We start from the raw sequence: 23,435 nt of genomic DNA, 5'->3' as shown, positions 1-23,435 counted from the left end.
CATCACAAGGGGTCAATTCGTTTTTGGCCTATCATAATTAATAAAAAAGTAACAAACAGTTATATATTTGGAATTTTATTTCAAACACACAGAAAACAGGGGAACAAACTAATGAGAAAATCAAAACAAAGCAAAATATAAGAGCCATCATGCCATGTTGGTGGTATACTGGTATTAGGATCCTCTTTATTTTAAGTAGATCCATTTTCACAATGAACAAGCATCTTGACTACTTGGCTCATGGTGGGTCTTGCATCTTTGTCTTCTTCTACACACTGCAGAGCCACTTCAACCAAGATTTTTACCTTACCCATATCCCATATGCCTTCCTTTGTGGGGTCTATGATATCTTCAATCCAAGAAGTAGTAGTAGTTGTAGTTGCCTCTCTATTCTTTGCCTCCCTAACCCAAGTAACCAACCTTGTATGTTCAGCTTCAACTCCAGCAACTATAGTGTGGACACCCATTATTGTGCTCTTTCCAGTCACCATCTCTAACACAACAATTCCATAGCTATAAACATCTACTTTGGAGGTGATGGGTAGATTGAACACCCATTCTGGAGCCATGTAACCACGAGTTCCTCTCATTCTTGAGAAGCTTGAATTGTTGAGATCACCTCTATTCTGTAATTTGGATAAACCAAAATCTGCCACCTTTGGATGATAATTAGAGTCAAGAAGTATGTTTTGAGGTTTCACGTCGCAATGTAAAACCCACTCCAAGCACTCTTCATGGAGATACGCTAGACCTTTTGCAGTACCCAAAGCAATTTCAAACATTTTCCTCCAATCAAGTACGTTAGAAGAGAGGTTTTTAGCCAAAGAACCGTGCTCCATGTACTCATACACCAAAAGTCTGTGCTTTCCTTCAACACAATAACCCCACATGTCTATCAAGTTCATGTGGTTAAGCCTCCCAATGATGCTTACTTCTCCTAGGAATACGTCTTCTCCTTGGTTGGCTTCATTGAGACGCTTGATTGCTGCAACTCTATTGTCAGACAATACCCCTTTATATACAACACTCCATGCACCTATTCCGATCTCTTCAGTAAAACCCCTTGTGGCCTTTTTTAGCTCAGCATAGGTAAATTTTCTAAATCCAGTGGCAGCAAGAGCATACCCTTGATTGTCTGCACCTGAACTTTTTCGGGTTTTGATCAAAAGACACCACACCACAAAAATACATATGACTTCAAGTCCTCCCACACCACAGGCAAACCAAAGCATGAATTTCACAATCCCATTTACACGGCTTTTTACATACGTTCTTTCCAATTGTATTGTACCATCCCTCGAGCAATCTAAACTGAATTCTTCTAAAGAACTATTGTACGAAAAGCTATAGTTTTTTGGGAGTCTCAAATAGATATCTTTTTGGAAATCTGGGGAATGATATCCATTCAACAACAGTGACTTAAGGAAACAATCACCTTTTTCAAAGGCGTATTGGACTGCTTTGCAATTGTGCAATTGCAAGCATGAATTTGCACAGTCATCTAAGGTGTAATTGGTGAAGTAACCAACATCATACCCGTAGAATTCAACATTAGATAGTAGGAGAAAGACAGACTCGTGTTTGTTGTGAGGGAGATCAAATTCGGGTTCACACCCATAGGACCAATCAGAACCATTTTTTATCTTGTATCCTGGAAGGCAAGAGCATTTCCTCCCAGAACCAACAACATACTTGCACAGACTGTTGGCCCCACAAACACCATTAATCCTGCAAGGTTTCTGAATGGCTTGCCATGAAACAACCCAAGTTTGCCTCTCTTTTTCCCAACTATACAATCGAATATTACCATCATAATCAAGTGTCAATCTTCTATGAAGCACTGCTCCATAGTCATTTGACAAAAAAGAAAAATCATCGGATGAACTAAAGTTTCCTAAGGAATTCAGCACTGCAATTCTACTATTGTTATACGTGGACCTTCCAGCCTCCCAACTTACAAGCCACGGTTCAGGCCAGTAAATACTGGAAACCTCAGGACCATTAAAAAGAAGGCTGAGAAGGTTATTATTGTCGAAGAAAAGCTCATAGAAACCAGAGGAATGGTTTGTTTGGCTTCTAGAGGAGATAAGTTTTGTGTTTCTAGTGAGTAGTTGTTGAGGAAGAAGTGTATTTGTAGGGAGGTCAAAGCTTTGCCACAAAATAACACTTTCCCTATTATGTAGAACAAGATTACCAGTGTTGTAGAGAGATAATTGTACTACTGAGGAGAGTGAGAAAGTGTTTGTAGCCCAAACAGTGAACTTACCCGCATCAGTTAAGATCAAATTGCCATTTTTGAGGAGTGAGAGCTTTGAGCGCTTTCCATTAACTGGCTGGTCACGGTTTGCCACCCAAACTATAGTGCTTGAGTTGCTAAACCATATAGCAAAGCAAAAAGCATTTTCACCAACGGAGTAAAAGCCTGCAGAGAAAACGTTATCTGGTGAAGTTAAAACATATGTTGGTCTCTCACTGACGAGAGATGAACCTTTGCTAAATGTTGAAGATGAGAATGGAGCAATGAATGTCAAAGAAAGAAGCAACAAGATTATAGTAGTCATGAACAAAAGACGGGTTTGGGACGAGTTGGGAAACAAAGACGTGCTTCTCTTTATTTAAGGGTGAAAGATATGTGTGAACGTACGCAAAAGCAAGATTCTATTTGAAACTTCTGTCAAGCAGAACCAGATTTTTTTTTTTTTTTTTTTTTTTTTGTCTCTCTCTCTCTCCAAGGATTGGCATTGACTGAGTCAACGAAAAAGCATAGGAAAAGGACAAGGAAAATGAAAGAAAAAGCATTCATTTTTCGAGTGGTAGGTTGTTATTTCTCTATCATCCTACTCATTTTTAACACATCCTAGCACACAGTTTTACAATAAGTCAAAATAGTCAAAATGCACAACCAATTTTATAATTTTATTACAATGAAGTGATAAGTTGTAATTAATATATAATAAAAATAATATATGCTAACGAAGGTCCAACATAAAAGTGATGTTGTGCACTAATAACAATCTAGCAATGTTATGAAAAAAAAATAATAAAATTTGCTGTTTATAGCATTATTGGAATGTCATTGGAGGGGAGAGAGTGAGTTGCAATTATATATAAAGTTGAGAAGTCCATGCATGGTGTTTGAGATTTTGTATAGGTTAAGAGTTTAATTTATTACCGTGATTTAACTTGTTACTTTTTGAGACTATAATTTTATTTTATATATATCTTTTATTTATGAAGTTTAATTTTTTAGTTTTTGAAACTCCTATGTTTAATTTGTTAGCCTACTCAAAGTTTTTTATTTTTTAATCATTCTTAGCTTTGAGGACTTTTATTGTTTCCTTTCATTCTTTTTTATTCGCTTCTAGCCAACATTAATGAATTGCAAATGCACTTGAATATTGTTGGTGGATACAAGCGGACCATTATAACTGATACTATTATATTTGTTAGAGCATCCACATTAGTGAAGTCATAAACTTAGCAATATGACTCCATAAAAAGTTACTTTATCTATTTTACCTTCTCACTTTACAATACACCCAACATTAATGATTTATATTTTTAGCTATTTGATTAAAATAATATAAAAAATTCATTAAAAAGCAATATGAACACAACCAAAAGAGTTTTTTTTTTTAATTAAAAAGTAGTGTGGACACAATTATTATTTTTTTATTTTTTATTTTTTTACATATGATCTCTAGTGCACAACCAAAAGTAGTTGTACATTGTAGCTATGGAGCCAAAAAATATGGCTTTAGCTCCACCACTGTAGCCACATTTTGGTATTTGGTGGTGCTAAAAATAGTAATATAGTTTTTTAACACCACCAATTCTAGTGCTCTATGAGAGCTATATGAATACATCTAAATAGGAGGGGGAGAAAAATGGAAAATTCTTAGATAGTCCCAAAATATAGTGAAATGGTGCTCCCTACTTTTACATTCATGGTAAGGTTAATTTAATGAGCAGACTTCATCATAAATATGAGAGGAGTGAGCACCATTCTCCATGTTTCGGAAATACCTAAGAATTAGTCGAGAAAAAGATGCAAATTTTTTTAATTGTGATCAGAGAGGGAGATAATGTTATTAAAATCATGGAAATGTTAAGCAAAAAAAATCGTGAATCATAAATCTACCATGATATAAAATGATAAACTAACTTATCTAAAAATTTATTCTCAATATCCTAATGATTTTCAAAACATAGGAAGCAATCGTGAAGGGTTTGAGAATGCCAAAGCCTACATTAACAAAGAACAAAGACAAACCGAATTTATTTTTCATATTAGAATGTGACCATTAAATTTTCTTTCATTCACAAATATCAAAGCGTAAAATCAAACGACTTTTCGAATAAAAGGACAATAAATATGCCTACTGACTTTGTCAACAAAAATATAAATCGATATAGCATAAATACTTGTAATAAATATGGTTTTTGAATTTGAAAGAAAAAGAAAAAAACTCTCATTTTTTGTTCATGAAGTTCTGCTTCATGATAATTTGGCCAATTTTGACAGTTAAATAGATAGAAATTAATAAATGACTAAAACTATAAGCTTCAAAGTCAATTTTGGATATTTTCAGCTTTGTAATTTAGACTCACTATCATTGCTGTGTCTAGTTGCAGAGGATGCTTAAGATATGCTTCACTACTGTGAGATGGGTGAAGTTTAAAGAAAAGAAAAATGAAAAAAAAAAAGAAAAAGAAAAAGAAAAAATGAGTTTAATGAAGTTGGACAAAGTGAACGTCAAACTGAGTGAAATGCGACTCTGATGAGAATGAGGGCTAATTGTGTAAAGACCAAGATACCTTAGAGGTTAGCGTAGTCCAATCTAGGTAGATATAATCAGAAAGAGTATGTTTAGATTAGAGGATCGAAAAGTTAAAATTATTTTAATTTTTTCACCATGAATATTTAGGTTGCGTTTGACATTTGTTGAAAAAATCAGCTTTTATAGGTTGCATCATTCGACTTTTTGGTATTATTTATGGGTTTTACTATACTATTTCAACTAACTTTTAGATTTATCTATAATATTTTTAACAAAAAAATTTCAATTTCAATTAAATAAGTTATTCCTAAAATGGACATTTAGTATAAAGAATAGAAAAGTAAAATGATATATATATATATATATATATATAAGTTGAGAATGAAAATAAGCAAAGGCGCATGGCCACCTAGCTTTTCTAATTTTCCATTAAGAGAGGTAATATTATCATAGTTTATGAAATAAAATTACTTAATGGCCTCCCTGAAATTCAGAATTCACCCCCTCAAAATTTAAAATTTGGACCTTCAAAATAATCTTTCAAATTTTTGTAGTCCAATAAAAACCCAAATAATAATTACTACTAATTGGTACAAAAAAGACCTAACAAAAAATGAACTCAGATCTTCTAAATTTCCTAGAGTATTCTACTAATAGATTTCCTTAAATTCTAACCACTCTTTTATTATTTAAGGGTCTAGATTCTACCATGTCAACATTCTACTAACAATACTCTTAAAATAATAAAATAATGTTACAAACAAAATAATTGAGATTATTATTAGCAAAATACTAACATAACAAAATCTTAACTATTAAATTATTAAAGAAAAATTAAGATTTAAGGAAATTTATTTATTAGAATACGTAAATTTAAAGGATCTAAATCTATAAAAGAAAATCAAATGGCCCAATCCTAAGCCTATGACCCTCCAATACTAAAAGAAAACTTAAGAAAATGTTTAGTACATGCACTTAAAAATATGTATTTTATTATTTAAAAATATATATAAAAATATTTATAATATTATTTAAAAATTGAAAACATGTATTTGTGCAACTATTACCTAAACTTTTCATTAATACTTTTCAAATTACCAAAGATCCCAACTCGAATCTCAAAAAAATAAAATAAAAATAAAATTAAGTTACACACGCCGCAGTGTGCACCTGTCCCATCAGGCTGCCTCCCTCAACTTTATTCTGTGGTTGTCCGGCGGCTCCAAATTCCGTCTCCTGCAATACCAACTGGTATCTGTCTCTATCTCTCTTTGTATTTAGTGTGTGAATGCGTAAAGTATTTTACTGATAAAGATGTGTAATTTTAGTTTACTGTATTGTTGTTTTTGTTTTAAAATAGTGTTGTACAGCTGTAAGGCAATTCTAAACTTGCTGAGATTCAATTTGTGGCTGTCTGTGACTGCAATATTTATTAAGGAAAAAAAAAAAAAAAAACTGTGGCTGTCAAATTTTGTTACTATTTTGAACTTGTTATGTTGTTTTTTATTTTTTATTTTTGACAAACAAAGGCTTTTTTTTGTTAGAGTTATTTAAACAACCGTTTTTAGTGTTTAAATAAATGAGTGATACTAATGAGTGTCCTTAGGATATTGATTAAAAATCCAGTTAAAGAAAATTTTTTAAGGGAAAAGAAAAAAAACAATTAATATTTTGACAGTTTTTTTCATTTCGCATAAAAGTGATGTCAAAATTTTCTTTAACTGGATTCTTAACCAGTATCCTAAGGACATTCGTTAGCATTTCTCTAAATAATATTACACATATTTTTACATACTTTTTCACCTACACATATTTCCAAAAAATACAAACAACGTTATTAAAAATCTCTTACCAACCAAGCCAAACTTACTATGTTGGTGTGTTGTTGAGTAATGCATGACAATTAACGAGGGTGGTATTAAAACTTGAAAGTGAATATTATATTATATAATAGTGTTGTTCATCGTAAGTTGATATGTTTATATTTGGTTTTGAAATTTGCTTTATATATATATATATATATATATTAATTAGCTAGAAAAAGCATTCATGAAAAGCATTTCTTTTTAATCATAATTTATTCACTTCAATTTTTTATCATACTTAGCTTGGTCCCTTTAGAAAATTTTTTGACTTTGCTACTGAAAATAAGAGAATAGAAAGTTTGTATTAATTTGCAATTATCTCTCTATAACACGGGTAATCTTTGGGTAATCTTCTTTTGTTTTTTTTTTTTTTTTTTTTTTTTTTTTTTTTTTTTTTTTTTTTTTCATTTTTCATTTATTTTTTATGTTGGTACCATACAAAAATTTCCCACCTGCTTAGAATTTAGAGTTTCTAGAATTACATCAATGTGAAATGTCACTTTCATCCATTAGGTCATTCGTTGTCCCACATAATTTTATCATACCCAATACTTCAATTCTGAATTTTATATATTGAAGGAGTTTGTAGTGATCTTCCGCTTGTAAGATTGGTGCAAAAAAGTCTATTCAATTTTGGAAAACAAAAGAGGCATGATATTCTAGTCAATAACTCGAGAGATGCACATTGAAAGAAAAAAGAAATGGGTCTGTTACTAGGGTTGTTAAAGAATCCGCCAACCCAATCATTAAAAATTAATCCCACATCGACTTTTCAGTTTTCTATTTTAGTCAAAAAGTCATGTTAACATGTGTTTTTAGAGCAATTATTAATAAATTATTTTTTTTAAAAAAAATTTAACATCACTTTTATGAAAAATATTAAAACCTGTCAAAAAAATTAATGATTTTTACTTTTATCATAAAAAAGTCTCTAAAAATATATCATAAACCAATACCTTTAAGATATACGTTAACTTTATCATTAGTGAAAACATAAAATTATTTAGAGCAAATTACAACTTACCTATATGTGGTTTAGTCGAAATTTAAGTAACTTACTAATGATTTGAAATTTGACACTTGCATCATAGGATTTCAAATTATAAATAGGCAACTTAAATTTCAATCAAACCTCAAATAGGTAAAGTATACGAGAATGTCTATTTCATTTACTGACCATAGTTTTATGGTGTTATTTTCATGTGGACCACCTGAACACCACCCTAGGACGTCTATAAGTACTAAACTTATATAGAATGTGATGCTACTCCACGTATATATTAGAATCTATTGGCAACCCAAGGAAATCATGTACTGGTTATTAGAAATTTAATCTAATATATCTAAACCTTTGTTAGACCAAAGGTCTTCAAATCCAACGGGTAACCAATACAATACTACCCTCAGTACATGGTAAACATGTACATAGACACCCAAGAAAAGTTCAATGTACTATTCAATTGAATTAAATCTATGGGACGTGGACCCATTATGATATTCCCTAACAATCATCCACCTTAGCTGACTAAGTATATTATCTATCTATATTATTATTAACATGCTATAATAGACTGAATGATCAACTTTAACGAACAAAGGATTACCTCTACGGTTTCCTCCTCGTGAAGCTTAGCAATTAAGGAATAGCAAGTCGCGCTCTCAAGATAAATAAAAGAAAATTTCCTTTCACGTGGATGATTTAAAAAGATCGAGTAATTATATTTATATATATATATATATATATATATAGGATTGGGTTTAAATTACACCTAATGTAACTCTCAGCAATATTACATTATCCAATAAGTTGTTATTGAATTCATATTTTGAAAACCTCACCGTTGAATTACATATTCTATATGTTTTTAATATGCATGCAAATTTTTATACCAATCTGTACATTTTTAAACCCCTTAAAACACAACCAGATTAACCTAGTCAATTAGCCAAGTGATTACTTAGTCAACTTATTCAAATCTAGGTTAACTCAAATATATCATATCATTATAAAGTGCAGAAAATAAATAACACAACGATATGATAATCCAGGAAAACCAAACCGGTAAAAAACCTAGGGAGGATTTAACCTGACTATTCTCAAGGTAAAACAGATCCACTATAGAGAATTGAAGTTTACACAATAGCAACTTAAACCACTAACATCCTATTGTTACCTTGAGTAGGAAACTTACTACCACGACCATGGACTACTTCTCTCTTGGATTCACAGTAAGCACAAGTACTCCCACTTATGTATCTTTAAGCTCTTTATGCTGCAACCAAACTGATCATCAAGTTCTTGACATAATCTTGATTCTTGATAACCCTAAGTATATGTGAAGGCAAACACCTCTAGATCTCACAAGAGATTCACATACACAGCATAAACAACCAACCTTAAACGTGCTTAGGGTTTCTCTTTTTATACTTAAGGCAAAACATAAAACCCTACACGTTAAACGAGCTTGGGCTGAGTTAGAAATTTTTGCAGAAAAACAATCTGCACAAGTTTCGATCGATCGAGTCTAATTCTCGATCAATTGAGCCAGACAAATTTACACAATAAATCCTGTAGTACACTCGATTCCAACTTTACACATAAAAATACTTTGAGCAAGTCTAAAACAAGACTAAACGTTTTGATCATGGTTTGCCAACATTACAAAATGAAGTTTTAATACATTTAAACCTAAAGTCTTAAAACCTAACACAATCAGATATTATTTACTATTCGATCCATAAACTCATATTTTATTCAATACTGTAAACTATAAAAATTTGAATTTAAACAATTGATTGATGACATGGCTATTGATTTTTGATTACTTTGAAACTTTGCAAACATGGAGAATATACAAAGATATTGTAATCCAACAACTGATTTGTTAAAATTCGCATCCAATTAAAAAATATTGAGTGGTATAATACTGCTTAGAGTTACACCTAGTGTAATTTAAACTCAACTCATATATATATATATATATATATTTTTTTTTTTTTATATGTAATGGCAGGGATATGCTAGGGTTTGACTACAATTACTAAAACAACCTTAGCTAAGCTTCTCAAATGTCTAATTTGTCCTTCAAATAACACTCCAATTCAGTCTAGGAAGACCAATCTCACTCCAATTAGTACTCTTAAATAAAATCAGCTTTACACATTAAATACATTTCCTACTTCGGCTGGAATTTAAAATCCACTAAAACTTATTTTTTTAGTCTCCAAGAAGCCCATAAAACTTAAATATGCTTCCAAGACTTTAATTCCCAATTAACCTCAAATTAAGGTTTATCTGTTTAAATAGGCTGGAACTCTAACACTTAAACTTCTAATCTTTACTCCAAAAAAAAAAAAAAACTGATATTATAATATAACTACATCTTTTTCTTAAAACTTCTAATTCAAATAGGTTTTCAACACTTATCATTTTCTTTAACTGATAAGAAGTAAAAGTTTAATATGAATAATTCACAAAATAACTCTCCACATTACATCTTTTTTAATTTATTTTCTTTGTAGATATTATAATATAACTACAAAAAAAAATTGCCTTTAGTGGCGTTCGCAAAAAACGCTACTATAGGCATATCTATAGCCACGTTTGGGTCTCTATAGTGGAGATTTAAAACACTAGACCTATAGCAGCTTTTCCAAAGGCCTATAGCAGTGTTTTAAAAATGCCACTATAGGTCTTTTTTTAAATTTTTATAACTGAATATTCTATAGGAATATGCAACTATTTTAAAAAATTCGGCTGGGATTTTTTTTTTTTTTGAAGGAGCTATAGTGGCATTTTATGAACGCCAATATAGATCCCTTTTTAATATGTTTTTATTTTTATAACATAATATTCTAACAATATGCCACTATTTAAAAATGAAAAGGAAAAACAAAGGAACATTTTTATTTATATAAAATAGTTACATATAATGAGTTAAGAGTCTTTTTTTTTTTTTTTAGTTTTTGATAATTTGATAATTACAATGAGGGAAAAGGTTTGAATTTTAAACATATTAGCTTGTAACCCTATGCATATGCATTGATACACTTAAAAATATACAATAAGATGCATAATAATTCCTATATATATAATTGAAATACTATTGATAGTCATTTTTATATTTTGTTAACCCTTTAAAAAAAATTTTTAAAAATATTATTAGGTATAAAATGTAAATTGTTCAATTTTTTTTTTAATTATATATTGTGAAGCACTTTTTTTTCTTTTTTTTTTACGATTCATTTATTCTAGACTCTTTAATTTTTGTACTTAATAACTCACTTGAATGAATATTTATAATGTGGTTTCACATTTGATTCAAAAATCAAGAAATAAAATTGTTTGAGAATAAATAATTTAGGACACATGACATAAAATTGAAACTCTAATTTGGAATTCTAATTTGATTTTCTCTCAGTTTCACTTATTATTATATATCTAGATTAATTGAAATCACCCAAAAAAAATCAATTAAATTTATAAAACTCTTGGCTATATATTATGAATTATTCCAGTGAAACTATATATTTTTTGGTCTTATCCCAAAAAATATATGGTACACTATGACACTATAAACTCCTTTAGGCTTTAGAAGATTGTTATCTTTTTTTTTTCTTTTTTTCTTTTTCAACTGAAAAGTTATTATTTTGACTTGATATAGTGAGTTTTTTTTTTTTTTTTTTTTTTTTTTTTTGAGAAACGATATAGTGAGTTTGATTCAAGGGTTTGATATTATGATTACCTCAACCTTTTTTCTTAAAGTAAGATAACTTTAACCAAGACACAATGATGTACGGATAATTGAACGTCATTAAGCATAATTAAACTAACTCAGACAAGGTACAACTTTATGTAAAAGTAAATTAAACAAAAATTAAAGTATAGAAACTAAACCTAGTTTCATGAAATGAAATTATGCTATATATATGCAGGGCTAAATTCTGACTGAACAGGAGATTATAAACTATAAAGGATAAAAACAAAGATCCATTTTAGCGTGATCACTTCATTAGGTTGTTATTTCCTTGATGCAACAAATCCCTAGAAGACTAAAACTATATTGATAATCATTTATTAAGAACACCCATTGATAATTGAAGCCAGGGTTGAATTGCATGCAACAATATTCATTACTCTTATCTGGAAGAAAACTCTAGTTGTCAATTTTGATAAAAGGTGAGTGGAGTAGATTTGACCAAAAATTAAATTAATTTTCAGCCAACTAAGTAAAATTGACTTCGTGCTGATTAGACGAGCCCGTTAACCGATTTACAACAAAGGGCTCACGGATTATAAAACCCACTTGTATACTTTTACAAGGTTTGACGAGTATTTGTTGTTTCGGAATTTTAACCCTAAGGCAATGGCTGGGCTTGGCCCAAACGAGAGCCCATAGTGGGTCCAACCTAACAAGGTAATATGTCCCATTTGACCCAGCATTTAAATTTGGACAACCAACTTCCAAGCTACATTTATTGTAGGATTATCCAAGATGAAGACACATTGCACACTACACATCTCTCCACTAAAACTCTACTATAGTTCTTTAGATACTATATCTTATGTTTGCTATAATTTGATCGATATTAGAGAAATTATGAGTTTAGTGCAAGTGCTGAAAGAAGGCATGTGAGGGAGATGTCTGATGCGGCGAAGAGGGCAATGGGCGAGTTTAGGGATGATGTGACTGCCCGCATGTGGGAGGAGTACGCGACGACGAGGTTGACGGTGGGCATGTATACAGATTCACCGCTTTTTGTTGGGACTTGTTGTATAGAGTTATTACCTCCGCCTATGACTTTTTGTGAAGACTTTTGTATAAAGTTAGGTATAGTGGGAGAAGTCCCTTAGATACATGATGCATTCTTTTAGATAATATGATGCATCTTTTTGTAAATTTACATTAACTGTGAACAATGATTACATATATTATGGCTTAATGTCAATAACCCATTGACATTTCTGATGTAATTCCTTTTGGTAATGTAAAAATAGGTGTATCTAATACCTATTGGTAATGTAAGTACAAGTGGACATACTTATATGCAATTGTATGTACTTCTTTTTCGCAATATTTTGGAACAACTAGATTTCAAGAATCTCAACTATTAGCTACAAGGTTAGTGAATAACATGTTAATTTTTTTATAAAAAAAATTTATTTATATTTAAGGAGAGAATTTACAATTCATACAAAATCAGTCTTGCATAAATTGAACTAATTGCAAAGTCCTTTAGCTTGATTTACTTGAACTAAACTATTCAATACTTTGCAATACAAAAATTGGTACATGAACTTGTACCATTATGATACAAATGATCTCCAATTCTCATTTAACGTACATAACCAACTCATCCAGGCAAATACATTTGACTGCTTCTAACATCCCCAAACTTAGTAGACAAAATAAGCAGTACTCCAAACATCATCCATGATATTACTAGAACTATCTTGAATTTCTCCGCTTTCTCTTCGAAAATCCTGTGCGTAACCTTAGCTATTTCAACCCTTCGTTTTGCAGCTTCTCCCATGGCACGTGCTTGCTTCAACTCTTCATTAGCAAGTTCCACCTCGTGCTCCAATCGTCGAAATTTTGCTAACACAATAGGTGTTGTGGCTGTGCCACGCGTGCAAGTGTTGGTGTCCAACCATTTAAAGAACTTACATGCACGGTCATCACCCTGTACAATTAAATAAAGCACTTAAATAGCGTTTCAACAAATTGGTGACTTAATGCACATAATCAATGTTTTATTAATTCTGGATGTGGTATTTACTGGTGACCAATAGCGACAGCCATAACACCTCCTACCAAAAGTATGAAGTTTCAAGGACGTCCTAAGGGTGCAATGGTCTAGGTCGCACAGATGCCCATTGGTACTAGAGTAATAATTACTTGTTTCCGACATTGGTATGAACTTGCCTCTATATCAATCACCAATACAAGAATACTTGAAACATTCTATACAAACAGTCTATAAAATCAATGACCAATACAATCTATACAAATACAATCTTTACAGAGTTATGCCATATCCTTGCTTGCTTTTGGTCAGAGTTATGTTATTTAGTCTATGTCACATCAATATCAATATGACAAGGGAAAAAAAAGGGAAAACCCCTGAACAAGCCAAAAATTTGCATTGGGCCCAGTTCAGTGGAGCTTTTTCTCTATGGTCTTCAACACATACATTTCTCAACAACGAAAGAGAAGTACTGCTTCTCACTTCTAACCCTTTTTTCTTTCTATTTTAAGCTACAAACTCTAATTCCAAGTAGGTATATGAACCAAAACTGTCATTTTATAACATAGACCAAGTACACAATCAATTCAAAAACTTTTACAAAAATCAATCATTTAGAGAGGCAATGTATGCAAAAACATTGATGAGAGAACTTCCCACAAAAACTAAGGTCACATTTTTTGAAAATTTACTGACTGCTCCCAACCACATGACATAATTAACGGCTGTTATGCAATTTAAATTTACCCATATCATATCAAACAGAACAACCCCAAGATTTGAAGAGGCACCAATAAGTTTTGAACTCATAAGAGGATGCAACAATTGATAATTAGGGTCGGCTAACGGCATGTATCAAATGCATATTTTACATGTCATATACGTGTATGCTTTAAAACAACTAACGGTATCTTAGGATATTGAGTGCTACAGGTGGGTCTTTCATAGAGCACCGTTTATGAAGGACTCGGCATCTATTAAAGTAACCAAACAAGTGCAAATTTCCTCCACTTTCAAACTGCAAGATTCAAATTCCTACCATGTTGTACTTCAAATTTAAATTGTATTTACTTATCCCAAAAAAAATATATATATATATATATATATTCTATATATTTATTATTCCAATCCACTGAATCCACTAATTACCACTTAGAAGTTAGTCATCCTCCTTCACAACAGTATTAGCTCCAGCAAAATGCTATGGAAAGTTAAAACATGATCATTCTAGACAATAAAAAGATAAGAAAAGATACAGTGTGTTGTTATAGTTCCGCAGATAAATTCCATTCAACAACTTTAAACCCCAAGAGAGAAAATTTTTGTATATTTATTGACAAGAACCTATTCAAGACCTAAGAAAGCATTTCAACGAACAGATTGTAGGCAATAACAAAAATCCACAATAGCATACAACTGGGATTTTGCATAGCTCAAAAGCAAGAGCAACACTCTCAATTACCAGCCATACTACAAATACCCAGTTGAGAAAAGTTGGTAAGAATTCAGATAATGTTCAAAACAATACAAAGCAAAAGTGATAAGTGAGAGATAGTGACAAAAATTAAGCAAAGTAAAATACTGATCTGTGACTCTGAATGCTTGGAACAGAGAAGAGAGGGCTGAGAAAGCTGAAGATGACGCTAAGATCCTTTAGATTACAAGTTCACCAAGTGAAAAAAACCAAAAGAAAACTCTCAAAAATTGACAAAAGCAAGAGACGAAAAAACAGATCGAAACAGAGCAGGGGAGACAGAGAGACGGAGCAAAGAGCGTTAGAGAAAAATACCTGCTTTGTTGTGGGCGTGCGTCGATGTGGGCTGCGTCGATGTGGGAGGCGAGAGGCGAGATGCGAGAGGCAGAACACGGTGACTCTTTCAGTGGGAGAAAGTAAAAGAAGATGGCTTCCACGGAGACTCTCAGTGGGAGAAGTAAATCTCAGTTTAAGGTTTTTTTTGTTAATGAGACGCGGGTAGCAACAATACCAACACTGGGTAGTGTCAGTGGTGGGGTCCACTGTTTAGGGGAAAAGTTGTAGAGATATTTGAGTGAGAGCTGAGTCCAAACATACACATACGTGAGTTTTGAGAACTGGGTTATAAGTTTTGGATTTAAGTTATGGGTTATGAAAATTGAGGTACCATTAAATTAAACGGGTCCTAAATATAATTAAACTAACTCAGACAAGGTACAACTTTATATAAAAGTAAATTAAACAAAAATTAAAGTATAGAAACTAAACGTAATTGCATTCATGAAATGAAATTATGCTATATATATATATATATATATATAAGCAAGGCTAAATTCTAACTGAACAAGAGATTATCAACTATAAAGGATAAAAACAAAGATCCATTTTAGTGTGATCACTTCTTTAGGTTGTTATTTCCTTGATGCAACAAATCTCTAGAAGACTAAAACTATATTGATAATCATGTATTAAGAACACCTATTGATAATTGAAGCCAAGGTTGAATTGCATGCAACAATATTCATTACTCTTATCTGGGAGAAAATGGGTTTTTGCCCTTTTTTTTTTAAAAAAAAAAATCCAGCATTTTGCCCCTTTTGCAAACTAATTAGGGAAATGCTCATATTTTGAAACTTGATTTTCTCAAAATCGAGTTTCAAAAAAAAAAAAAAAAAAAATTCTGGAGCCCTATAGTGGCGTTTCAAGGAGCCTATGGTGACATTTTAAGGATCTATAGTGGCGTTTTGGAACTCGAGTTCCATGCAAGTTTTTTTTTTTTTTTTTTTTTTACCTATAACTTGAGTTCCAAAACGTCACTATAGGCTCCTTAAAACGTCACAATAGACTCCTTAAAACGTTACTATAAGGCCTAATTCGATTTTGAGAAAATCGAGTTTCAAAAGATGAGCATTTACCTAATTAATTTGGGAAAATGGGCAAAATGCTAAATTGTTTGATAGAAAGGGGCAAAGGCCAATTTTTTCCCTCTTATCTAGAAGCAAACTCTAGTTGTCAATTTTGATAAAAGGTGAGTGGAATAGATTTTACCAAAAATTAAATTAATTTTCAGCCAACTATATTAGTCAACTAAGTCAAATTGACTTCGTGTTGCTTAGGCGAGCCCGTTAACAGGTTTACAACAAAGGGCTCATGAATTATAAAACCCACTTGTATACTTTTACAAGGTTTGACAAGTATTTGTTGTTTTGGAATTTTAACCGTAAGGCAATGGTTGGGCTTGGCCCAAATGAGAGCCCATAGTGGGCCCAACCCAACAAGGTAATATGCCCCATTTGACCCGGCATTTAAATTTGGATAACCAACTTCCAAGCTATATTTATCGTAGGATTATCCAAGATGAAGACACATTGCATACTACACATCTCTCCACTAAAACTCTATTATAGTTCTTTAGATACTATATCTTATGTTTGCTATAATTTGATCGATATTAGAGAAGTTATGATTCAAATCGGCCAAATTTATTGTAGGCCTTTGTAACAAGTAATGTAATCCAAAAATAATCCTGAGCTTAATTGTAATGAAGTGCTACAATTCTATGTATGTTTAGTCTAGGATTAACCTAGAGATAATTACTATATATTTCCTATATTTGGTAAATTATTACACAAAATCATAGAGATGCAGTCGCTCAAGACTTTCTGATTCTGCTGTAGACGACCACTAGACTTAATCACAATTACTCCTTACTTTGTCTTTGTCTATCTTTTCTCCCTATCACTCTCAATCTCCCACCAATAATAGATATTGATGGCTCTTGTTTGTGGTTTTTGAAGACTAAGAAATAAACCACTTGTCAATTTAGGAGGGAATATGCAATTAATAAAAGATATGTGGAAAAAAGAAATCGTTACATAGTGTGACTTATGGGTTATGGCATTAAAACACAAGAAAATATATATTACAAGACAGAAGAGTTGCATAATACTTAAGCTTTCACAAAAGATACATGATGCAATACAAAAGTCAACTCCATGAAAATGAAACAAAGAAAAAGATTCTCTTTATTTGAAATAGATCAATTTCATGATTAAGAATAAATTTTACAAAATTAAAGAAGTACAAACTACCATGTTATTTAAAAAGTTTAATGACGTGGTAGTCTCTATATATTGTTAAATCCATAAAATAAAATTTAAACACTTGAAATTGAGAGCATATTGTTCAATGAACTAAGATGTCCAACACTAAATAAGTAGAACATACAAACGAGAAAATCAAACTAAGCATAATATGAAAAGACCACGCCGGTCATGCCATGTTAGTGATGATCATTTTCATGGTAAAGAAGCATTTCAACCACTTGGCTCATGGTGGGTCTTGTATCTTTGTCTTCCTCTACACATTGCAGAGCCATTTCAACCAAAATTTCCATCTTGCCCATATCACATCTGCCTTCCATTGTGGGGTCTATGATATCTTCAATCCAGTTTGCAACCTCTCCATTCTTTTTTTCCCTAACCCATGTAACTAGCCTTTCATGTTCTATCTCCACACCTTCATTTATATCATGAACACTTCTAGTTGGACTCTTTCCGGTCACCATCTCCAACACAACAATTCCATAACTATAAACATCTACTTTGGAGGTAATAGGAAGATTAAAAATCCACTCTGGAGCCATATAGCCTCGAGTTCCTCTCATCTTTGAGAATGTTGAATTAGGAATGACACCTCTATTTTGTAGCTTAGACAAGCCAAAATCTGCCACTTTTGGATGATAATTGGAATCTAGAAGTATGTTTTGAGGTTTTACATCACAATGTAAAACCCATTCCAAGCACTCCTCATGCAAATAAGCTAGGCCTTTTGCAATGCCTTGAGCAATTTCAAACCTTTTCTTCCAATCAAGTGTGCCGATCGAGAGGTTTTCGGCTAAAGAACCATGCTCCATGTACTCATACACCAGAAGCCTATGCTTTCCGTTAGCACAATAGCCCCACATCTCTATTAAGTTCATGTGGTTAATCCTTCCAATGATACTTACTTCAGCTAAAAATTCACCTTCTCCTTGGTCGGCTTCATTGAGACGCTTGATTGCTGCAACTCGCTTATCAGACAATACTCCTTTGTATACAGCTCCCCACGCACCTCTTCCAATCTCTTCAGTAAAACCCTTTGTGGCCCTTTTTAGCTCAGCATAGGTAAAACTTTTGAATCCTGTGGCAGCAATAACATAGCCTTGCTTGTCTGCACCTAGACTTTTTTGGGTTCTAATCAAAAGACACCACACCACAAAGATACATATAACTTCAAGTCCTCCTACTCCACAGGCAAACCAGAGCATGAATTTCACTGCCCCATTTTCACGGTTTTTTACGTACGTTCTAGCCAACTCTATCGTACCTTCATTTGAGCAAACTAAACTGAATTTTTCTGCATGATTGACGTATGAATCGTATTTGCTTTTTGGCAGTTTCAAATAGATGTCTCCTATGAAATATGAAGAATGATATCCATTCAACAATAATGTTTTAGGGTAACAATTCCAAGAGCCAGTATCATAGCGAAAGGTGTATTGGAATGCTCTGCAATTGCATGCTTGCAAGCATAGATTCGTACATTGATCAAACGTGTAATTTGGAAATAACCCAAAATCATACCCGTAGAATTCAACATGGGATAGCAGCAAAAAGTCAGACTCATTTTTGTTGCAAGAGAGATCAAATTCTGGTTCACACCCATAACTCCAATCAGTACTACTTTTCATCTTGTATCCCGGAAGACAAGAACATTTCCTACTAGAACCAGTAACATAACTACACAAACCGTTTACCCCACAAGCACCATGAATTGTGCAAGGTCTTTGAATGGCTTGCCATGAAACAACCCAAGTTTGCCTCTCCTCTTCCCAACTATACAATTGAATATTGCCATCGTAACCAAGTGTCAATCTTCTATGAAGCATTGCCCCATAGTCATTTGACATAAAATTAAAATCATCGGATGAACTAAAGTTCCCTAAAGAATTTAGGACAGCAATTCTACTATTGTTATACGAGGTTCTTCCTGTCTCCCAACTTACAAGCCATGGGTCAGGCCAGTAAATACTGGAAACATCAGGACCATTGAAAAGAAGGCGAAGAAGGTTATCGTTATCATAGAAAAGCTCATAGAAACCAGAGGAATAGTTGGTGTGGCTGCTTGAGGAGACAAGCTTTGTGTTTCTAGTGAGTTGTTGTCGAGGAAGAAGTGTATCTGTAGGGGAGTCAAAACTTTCCCACAAAATAACACCTTCTAAATTACGTAAAACAAGATTACCAGTGTTGTAGAGAGACAATTGTACTGAGGAGAGTGAGACAGTGTTTGTGGCCCAAACAGTGAACTTTCCGGCATCAGTTAAGAGTATATTGCCATTTTTTTGGAGGGATAGCTTTGAGCGCTTTCCATTTACTGGCTGGTCACGGTTCGCCATCCAAACTACGGTGCGTGAGTTGCTAAACCAAATGGCAAAGCAAAAAGCATTATCACCCACAGAGTAAAAGCCAGCAGAGAAAGCACCATTTGGTGATATCAAAACTTCAGGTTTCTCTATGGAAAGGGATGTGCCTTTACTCATAGCATCTAGTGTTGAAGATGAAAGTGGGAAAGAAAAGGCTAAAGATAGTATAAGATACAGAACAGGCGAAGCCATGGACTTCATGAATGCTACAACAAGATATGGACTCGGGCAACCAGTATATCATATACATAAACAAGTGTGGAAAGTATAAAAAACTAGTCTGGGTAGGGCCACTACGTACACATGGTGTTCACAATGACCATCCTAAATTTTTTTAGGTCATCATAATTACCCTTCGACAAAATTTGACAATAAATTTGAATGTAGACTAATGCTACAAGCCTTCAACTCCACTCAATTGAAATGAGATTAAATTAATCCAGTGAACGGCGTGAATAAATGTGAATATAAATGAGGAAAAAAAGAGAGAATAAATTTGCACACGAAGATACATTATTTTCCACTAGAATATCGTTTTCAAAAAATTCTACTAGACTACAATGGTCAAAGTTTCATATAGTTCATTTTTTTTCTTCTTTATGTGCCTTTTTTTCTTCATCCATAGGTCATTCGTTAAGTTGTCCCACATAATTGTTTCGTACCTAAACTTCAATTCTGCTTTTTATATTGGAGTTTGTAGTGATATACCATTTGTAACTTGTAAGATTGGTCCTAGAAAGTCTATTCAGTTTTGGCAAAGAAAAAAGGCAAGATGTTCTAGTCAATAACAAGAGAGATGCGCATTATTTTACATTGAAAACAAGAAATGTGTCTGTTATGATGACTAGGGTTGATCAAGAATCGGCTCCACCCAATCAATAAAAATCATCCATCCCACACTGAGTTTTCAGTTTTCTACTTTAGTCAAAAATTTAGATTATTTAAAAGATAATAATGAAACTTTTATTAAATTGTAGGAATTTGAAAAGGATTAAAAAAAAAAAACCATAGTAAATAGTAGTGATAGAATAATGTCTAGCATTTGTTGAGGAATATGTCAAAGATACACGTGTAAGTAAAGTTCCACTTAAAATTAATAATGATAAAAGTGAGTAGTTAATAAAACATAGTTGAACATTTGACTTTAACTTTAGGATTAAATGATGGCTCAATATGTTATATTAATTCGTCAATTGGAGTCTTCTCAATCTATTATCTCCCTAATTGAACAAACTTAATTAGGACTTAGGTCATGCTTCATTAGTATGCAATAGTACAGAAGACAACTCCATGAAACAGAGAAAAAGATTCTCTTTATTTATTTGAAATAGATCATTTTCATGGTTAAGATTATATTTTACAAAATTAAAGATGTTTACTATGTTATTTTAAAAGTTTAAGTGATTCGGTAGTCTCTGAACATTGTTATACCCAAAAAATAAATTTTTAAAAGACTTGAAATGGAGAGGAAAGTGTTCAATGAAATGAGATGTCCAACACTAGAAAATAAGGATCATAATTTTTACTTTATCATTCACAACTCATAATGTGTGCAAACTGTGACAGTTGTACTCCTAACATTTCTCTTCAAGGTTATAAATGAATAGCATTGTTTCTCTTAGTAGAGTAACATTACTCTTTTTTAATAGAGTGATGCTAAAAAATTATAGATTTTACTATACAAATCATGCAAACTAATATGTCCAAAACACAAAATTAATTTAAACATTCATCTATTATAAGTACTAATTAAATTTATTACCGCATCAATTTATAAGTTTTTTGCAATAAATTTGTTGTAGCTTTATACCCCTTTTTTCAAAAATATTATGCAATCTATCAAATTTTGAGTTTTTTTTTCTTTTATTTTTTTGGTGACTTGTTACAAACTTTGATACGTCATGGTTGGATAGAATGATCGAAATTGGTATTGGAATTTGTTGGTTTTAATATTTTCCAAAGTAAATTCAAGCAGATTGTAGATACTTTTTTCGACCAAGCAAAGCGCTGATTTTTAAACAATATTACACACTTTTTCTCTTACACGTATTTCTAAAAACTACAAATAACACTACTCAAACTCCTCTACCAAATGCGACCACTTCATCTGACCACTTCGTTAAGTTGTAACAAATGAAACAATAATAAATAATTAATATTCAAGGGTATTTTTTCTAGATAAGTCTGAGTTTGTAGTATATAATTTTGTGCTTCCAATGATACTTTCATTAATTTCATTTGGCCAGTACTAGGTCTTGAAAGTTGAAATGTCTGATATTTTTCTGGAAGATTAATTTGCAGATTTAACAGTCAAATATTCGTATTTTTTGGTGTCCAAAGAATTTTATTTGGTGAGGGATTATTCTTCTTAACCCCAGTCCACCATATACTGTGGTTTGCTTTTAAAAAAAAAAATATATATATATATATATATATATGTAAGGACACGATTTAGTGACGAACCTGAACAGTACTGGGTTTGTACGTAAAAGGCCCAGACAATATGATTTGTAGAGCGTGGGTGTAAAGAACTAGGTTAACTGTGGTATCTCCCTCCCAGATTTACCCTCAAGCCCGTTGAAGGTTTTAGAGTTGGTAAAACGAACGTCTTTCTTTAGTGACTAGTCCAAATCTCTCTCTCTTCCTTCTTACTTTCTTCTCTCTCGTTCTCTCCGTTTTTTCCTTCTTCTTTCTCTTTTTTTTGTCGATCCCCCTTTTTCATGTTCTTCCTTTACTTTATATATCTCCCTTTGCGCTCCATCCTCGCCGCACACGTGTAGGTTGGGTTCGGAGGATTTCTTTCTGTCCCGTCTGGCACTTCCTGGAACTTCCTTTGGGCAGCTGTAAGGCTGCTTCCCCACTGTTCAGGTATCACCTCCATATTAATGCGGCCAGAGAGTTGGTTGAGAGGTCATTAATGCAGAGGTAGCTGTAGCTTCAGATATTTGTTTGCCTTATCTCTTTCATCTTTAGTCGGCTACTCTATCCTTTGAGATGACTGAATTCTGAGATTTGATCGCAACGAGACCGCGTCCTGATCGTCCTCGGACGCGACCGTCCCCGGACGCGTTCTGCCGAGGACTATGGTGTCCTTGGACGGGTATATGGCCTCCGATGGGCCACTGGCCCAACAATCCTGAACCCATTCTGAATCCTATGGGCCCATCAATCGAACGATCCCCACAATAGCCCCTCAAAATCCTACTTTTCGACTCCTCAGGAGAAAAGGTGGATTTTGACGTCATAAGCCTGTACCTGTGCGCGTTTTGGGGCATGCCCCTGACGCTTCAGCACCCCGGTTTTGGTAGCATTAAATTCTGACAACTCCCTTGTCTCCCACGTTCGACGGTGAGATCCAAATCCAACGGTAGGGGGCTTCTCTTGTTTTGTGAGCGGGAATTTTACCGCTCACAACTTTCACATGACTATAAAGGCGCTCCTAAATTGAACCTACACCTTGTCCTTAATGGTTACGTGGTTCCAGAGTTTATACATTGTATCTGCCTTCTTCCAGTCTTCACTGTTCTCCTAGCGACTACAAATAATCATACGTTGTCCGAGGTCCTTCCTTTGAACCTGTAAGTCCTCTTGAAGCTTTTGCCATT

General features: G+C 32.9%; 2 protein-coding genes across 2 annotated transcripts; both read right to left on the bottom strand.

Moving 5' to 3' along the window:
* Positions 1–104: 104 nt before the first annotated feature.
* On the bottom strand, positions 105–14,245 carry LOC115957562 (putative receptor protein kinase ZmPK1). The gene is made up of 4 exons (XM_031075837.1): positions 14,141–14,245; positions 13,546–13,611; positions 13,091–13,330; positions 105–2,609 (listed from the first exon to the last, which is right to left on the bottom strand). Exons 1-4 carry the CDS (start codon positions 14,243–14,245, stop codon positions 192–194), a joined length of 2,829 nt encoding a protein of 942 aa, XP_030931697.1. The 3' UTR covers positions 105–191.
* LOC115974317 (putative receptor protein kinase ZmPK1) lies at positions 12,862–20,022 on the bottom strand. The gene is made up of 4 exons (XM_031094609.1): positions 17,827–20,022; positions 17,661–17,763; positions 15,183–15,392; positions 12,862–13,330 (listed from the first exon to the last, which is right to left on the bottom strand). The coding sequence occupies exons 1-3, from the start codon at positions 20,020–20,022 to the stop codon at positions 15,352–15,354; spliced, it is 2,340 nt and encodes a 779-aa protein (XP_030950469.1). The 3' UTR covers positions 12,862–13,330; positions 15,183–15,351.
* Between the last annotated feature and the right edge of the window lie 3,413 nt (positions 20,023–23,435).

The sequence above is a fragment of the Quercus lobata genome, chromosome 2, assembly GCF_001633185.2.
Source record: "Quercus lobata isolate SW786 chromosome 2, ValleyOak3.0 Primary Assembly, whole genome shotgun sequence".
Lineage (NCBI taxonomy): Eukaryota > Viridiplantae > Streptophyta > Magnoliopsida > Fagales > Fagaceae > Quercus > Quercus lobata.
The sequence above is the reverse complement of the archived record's forward strand: the minus strand, read 5'-3'. Positions and strand labels throughout refer to the sequence as shown.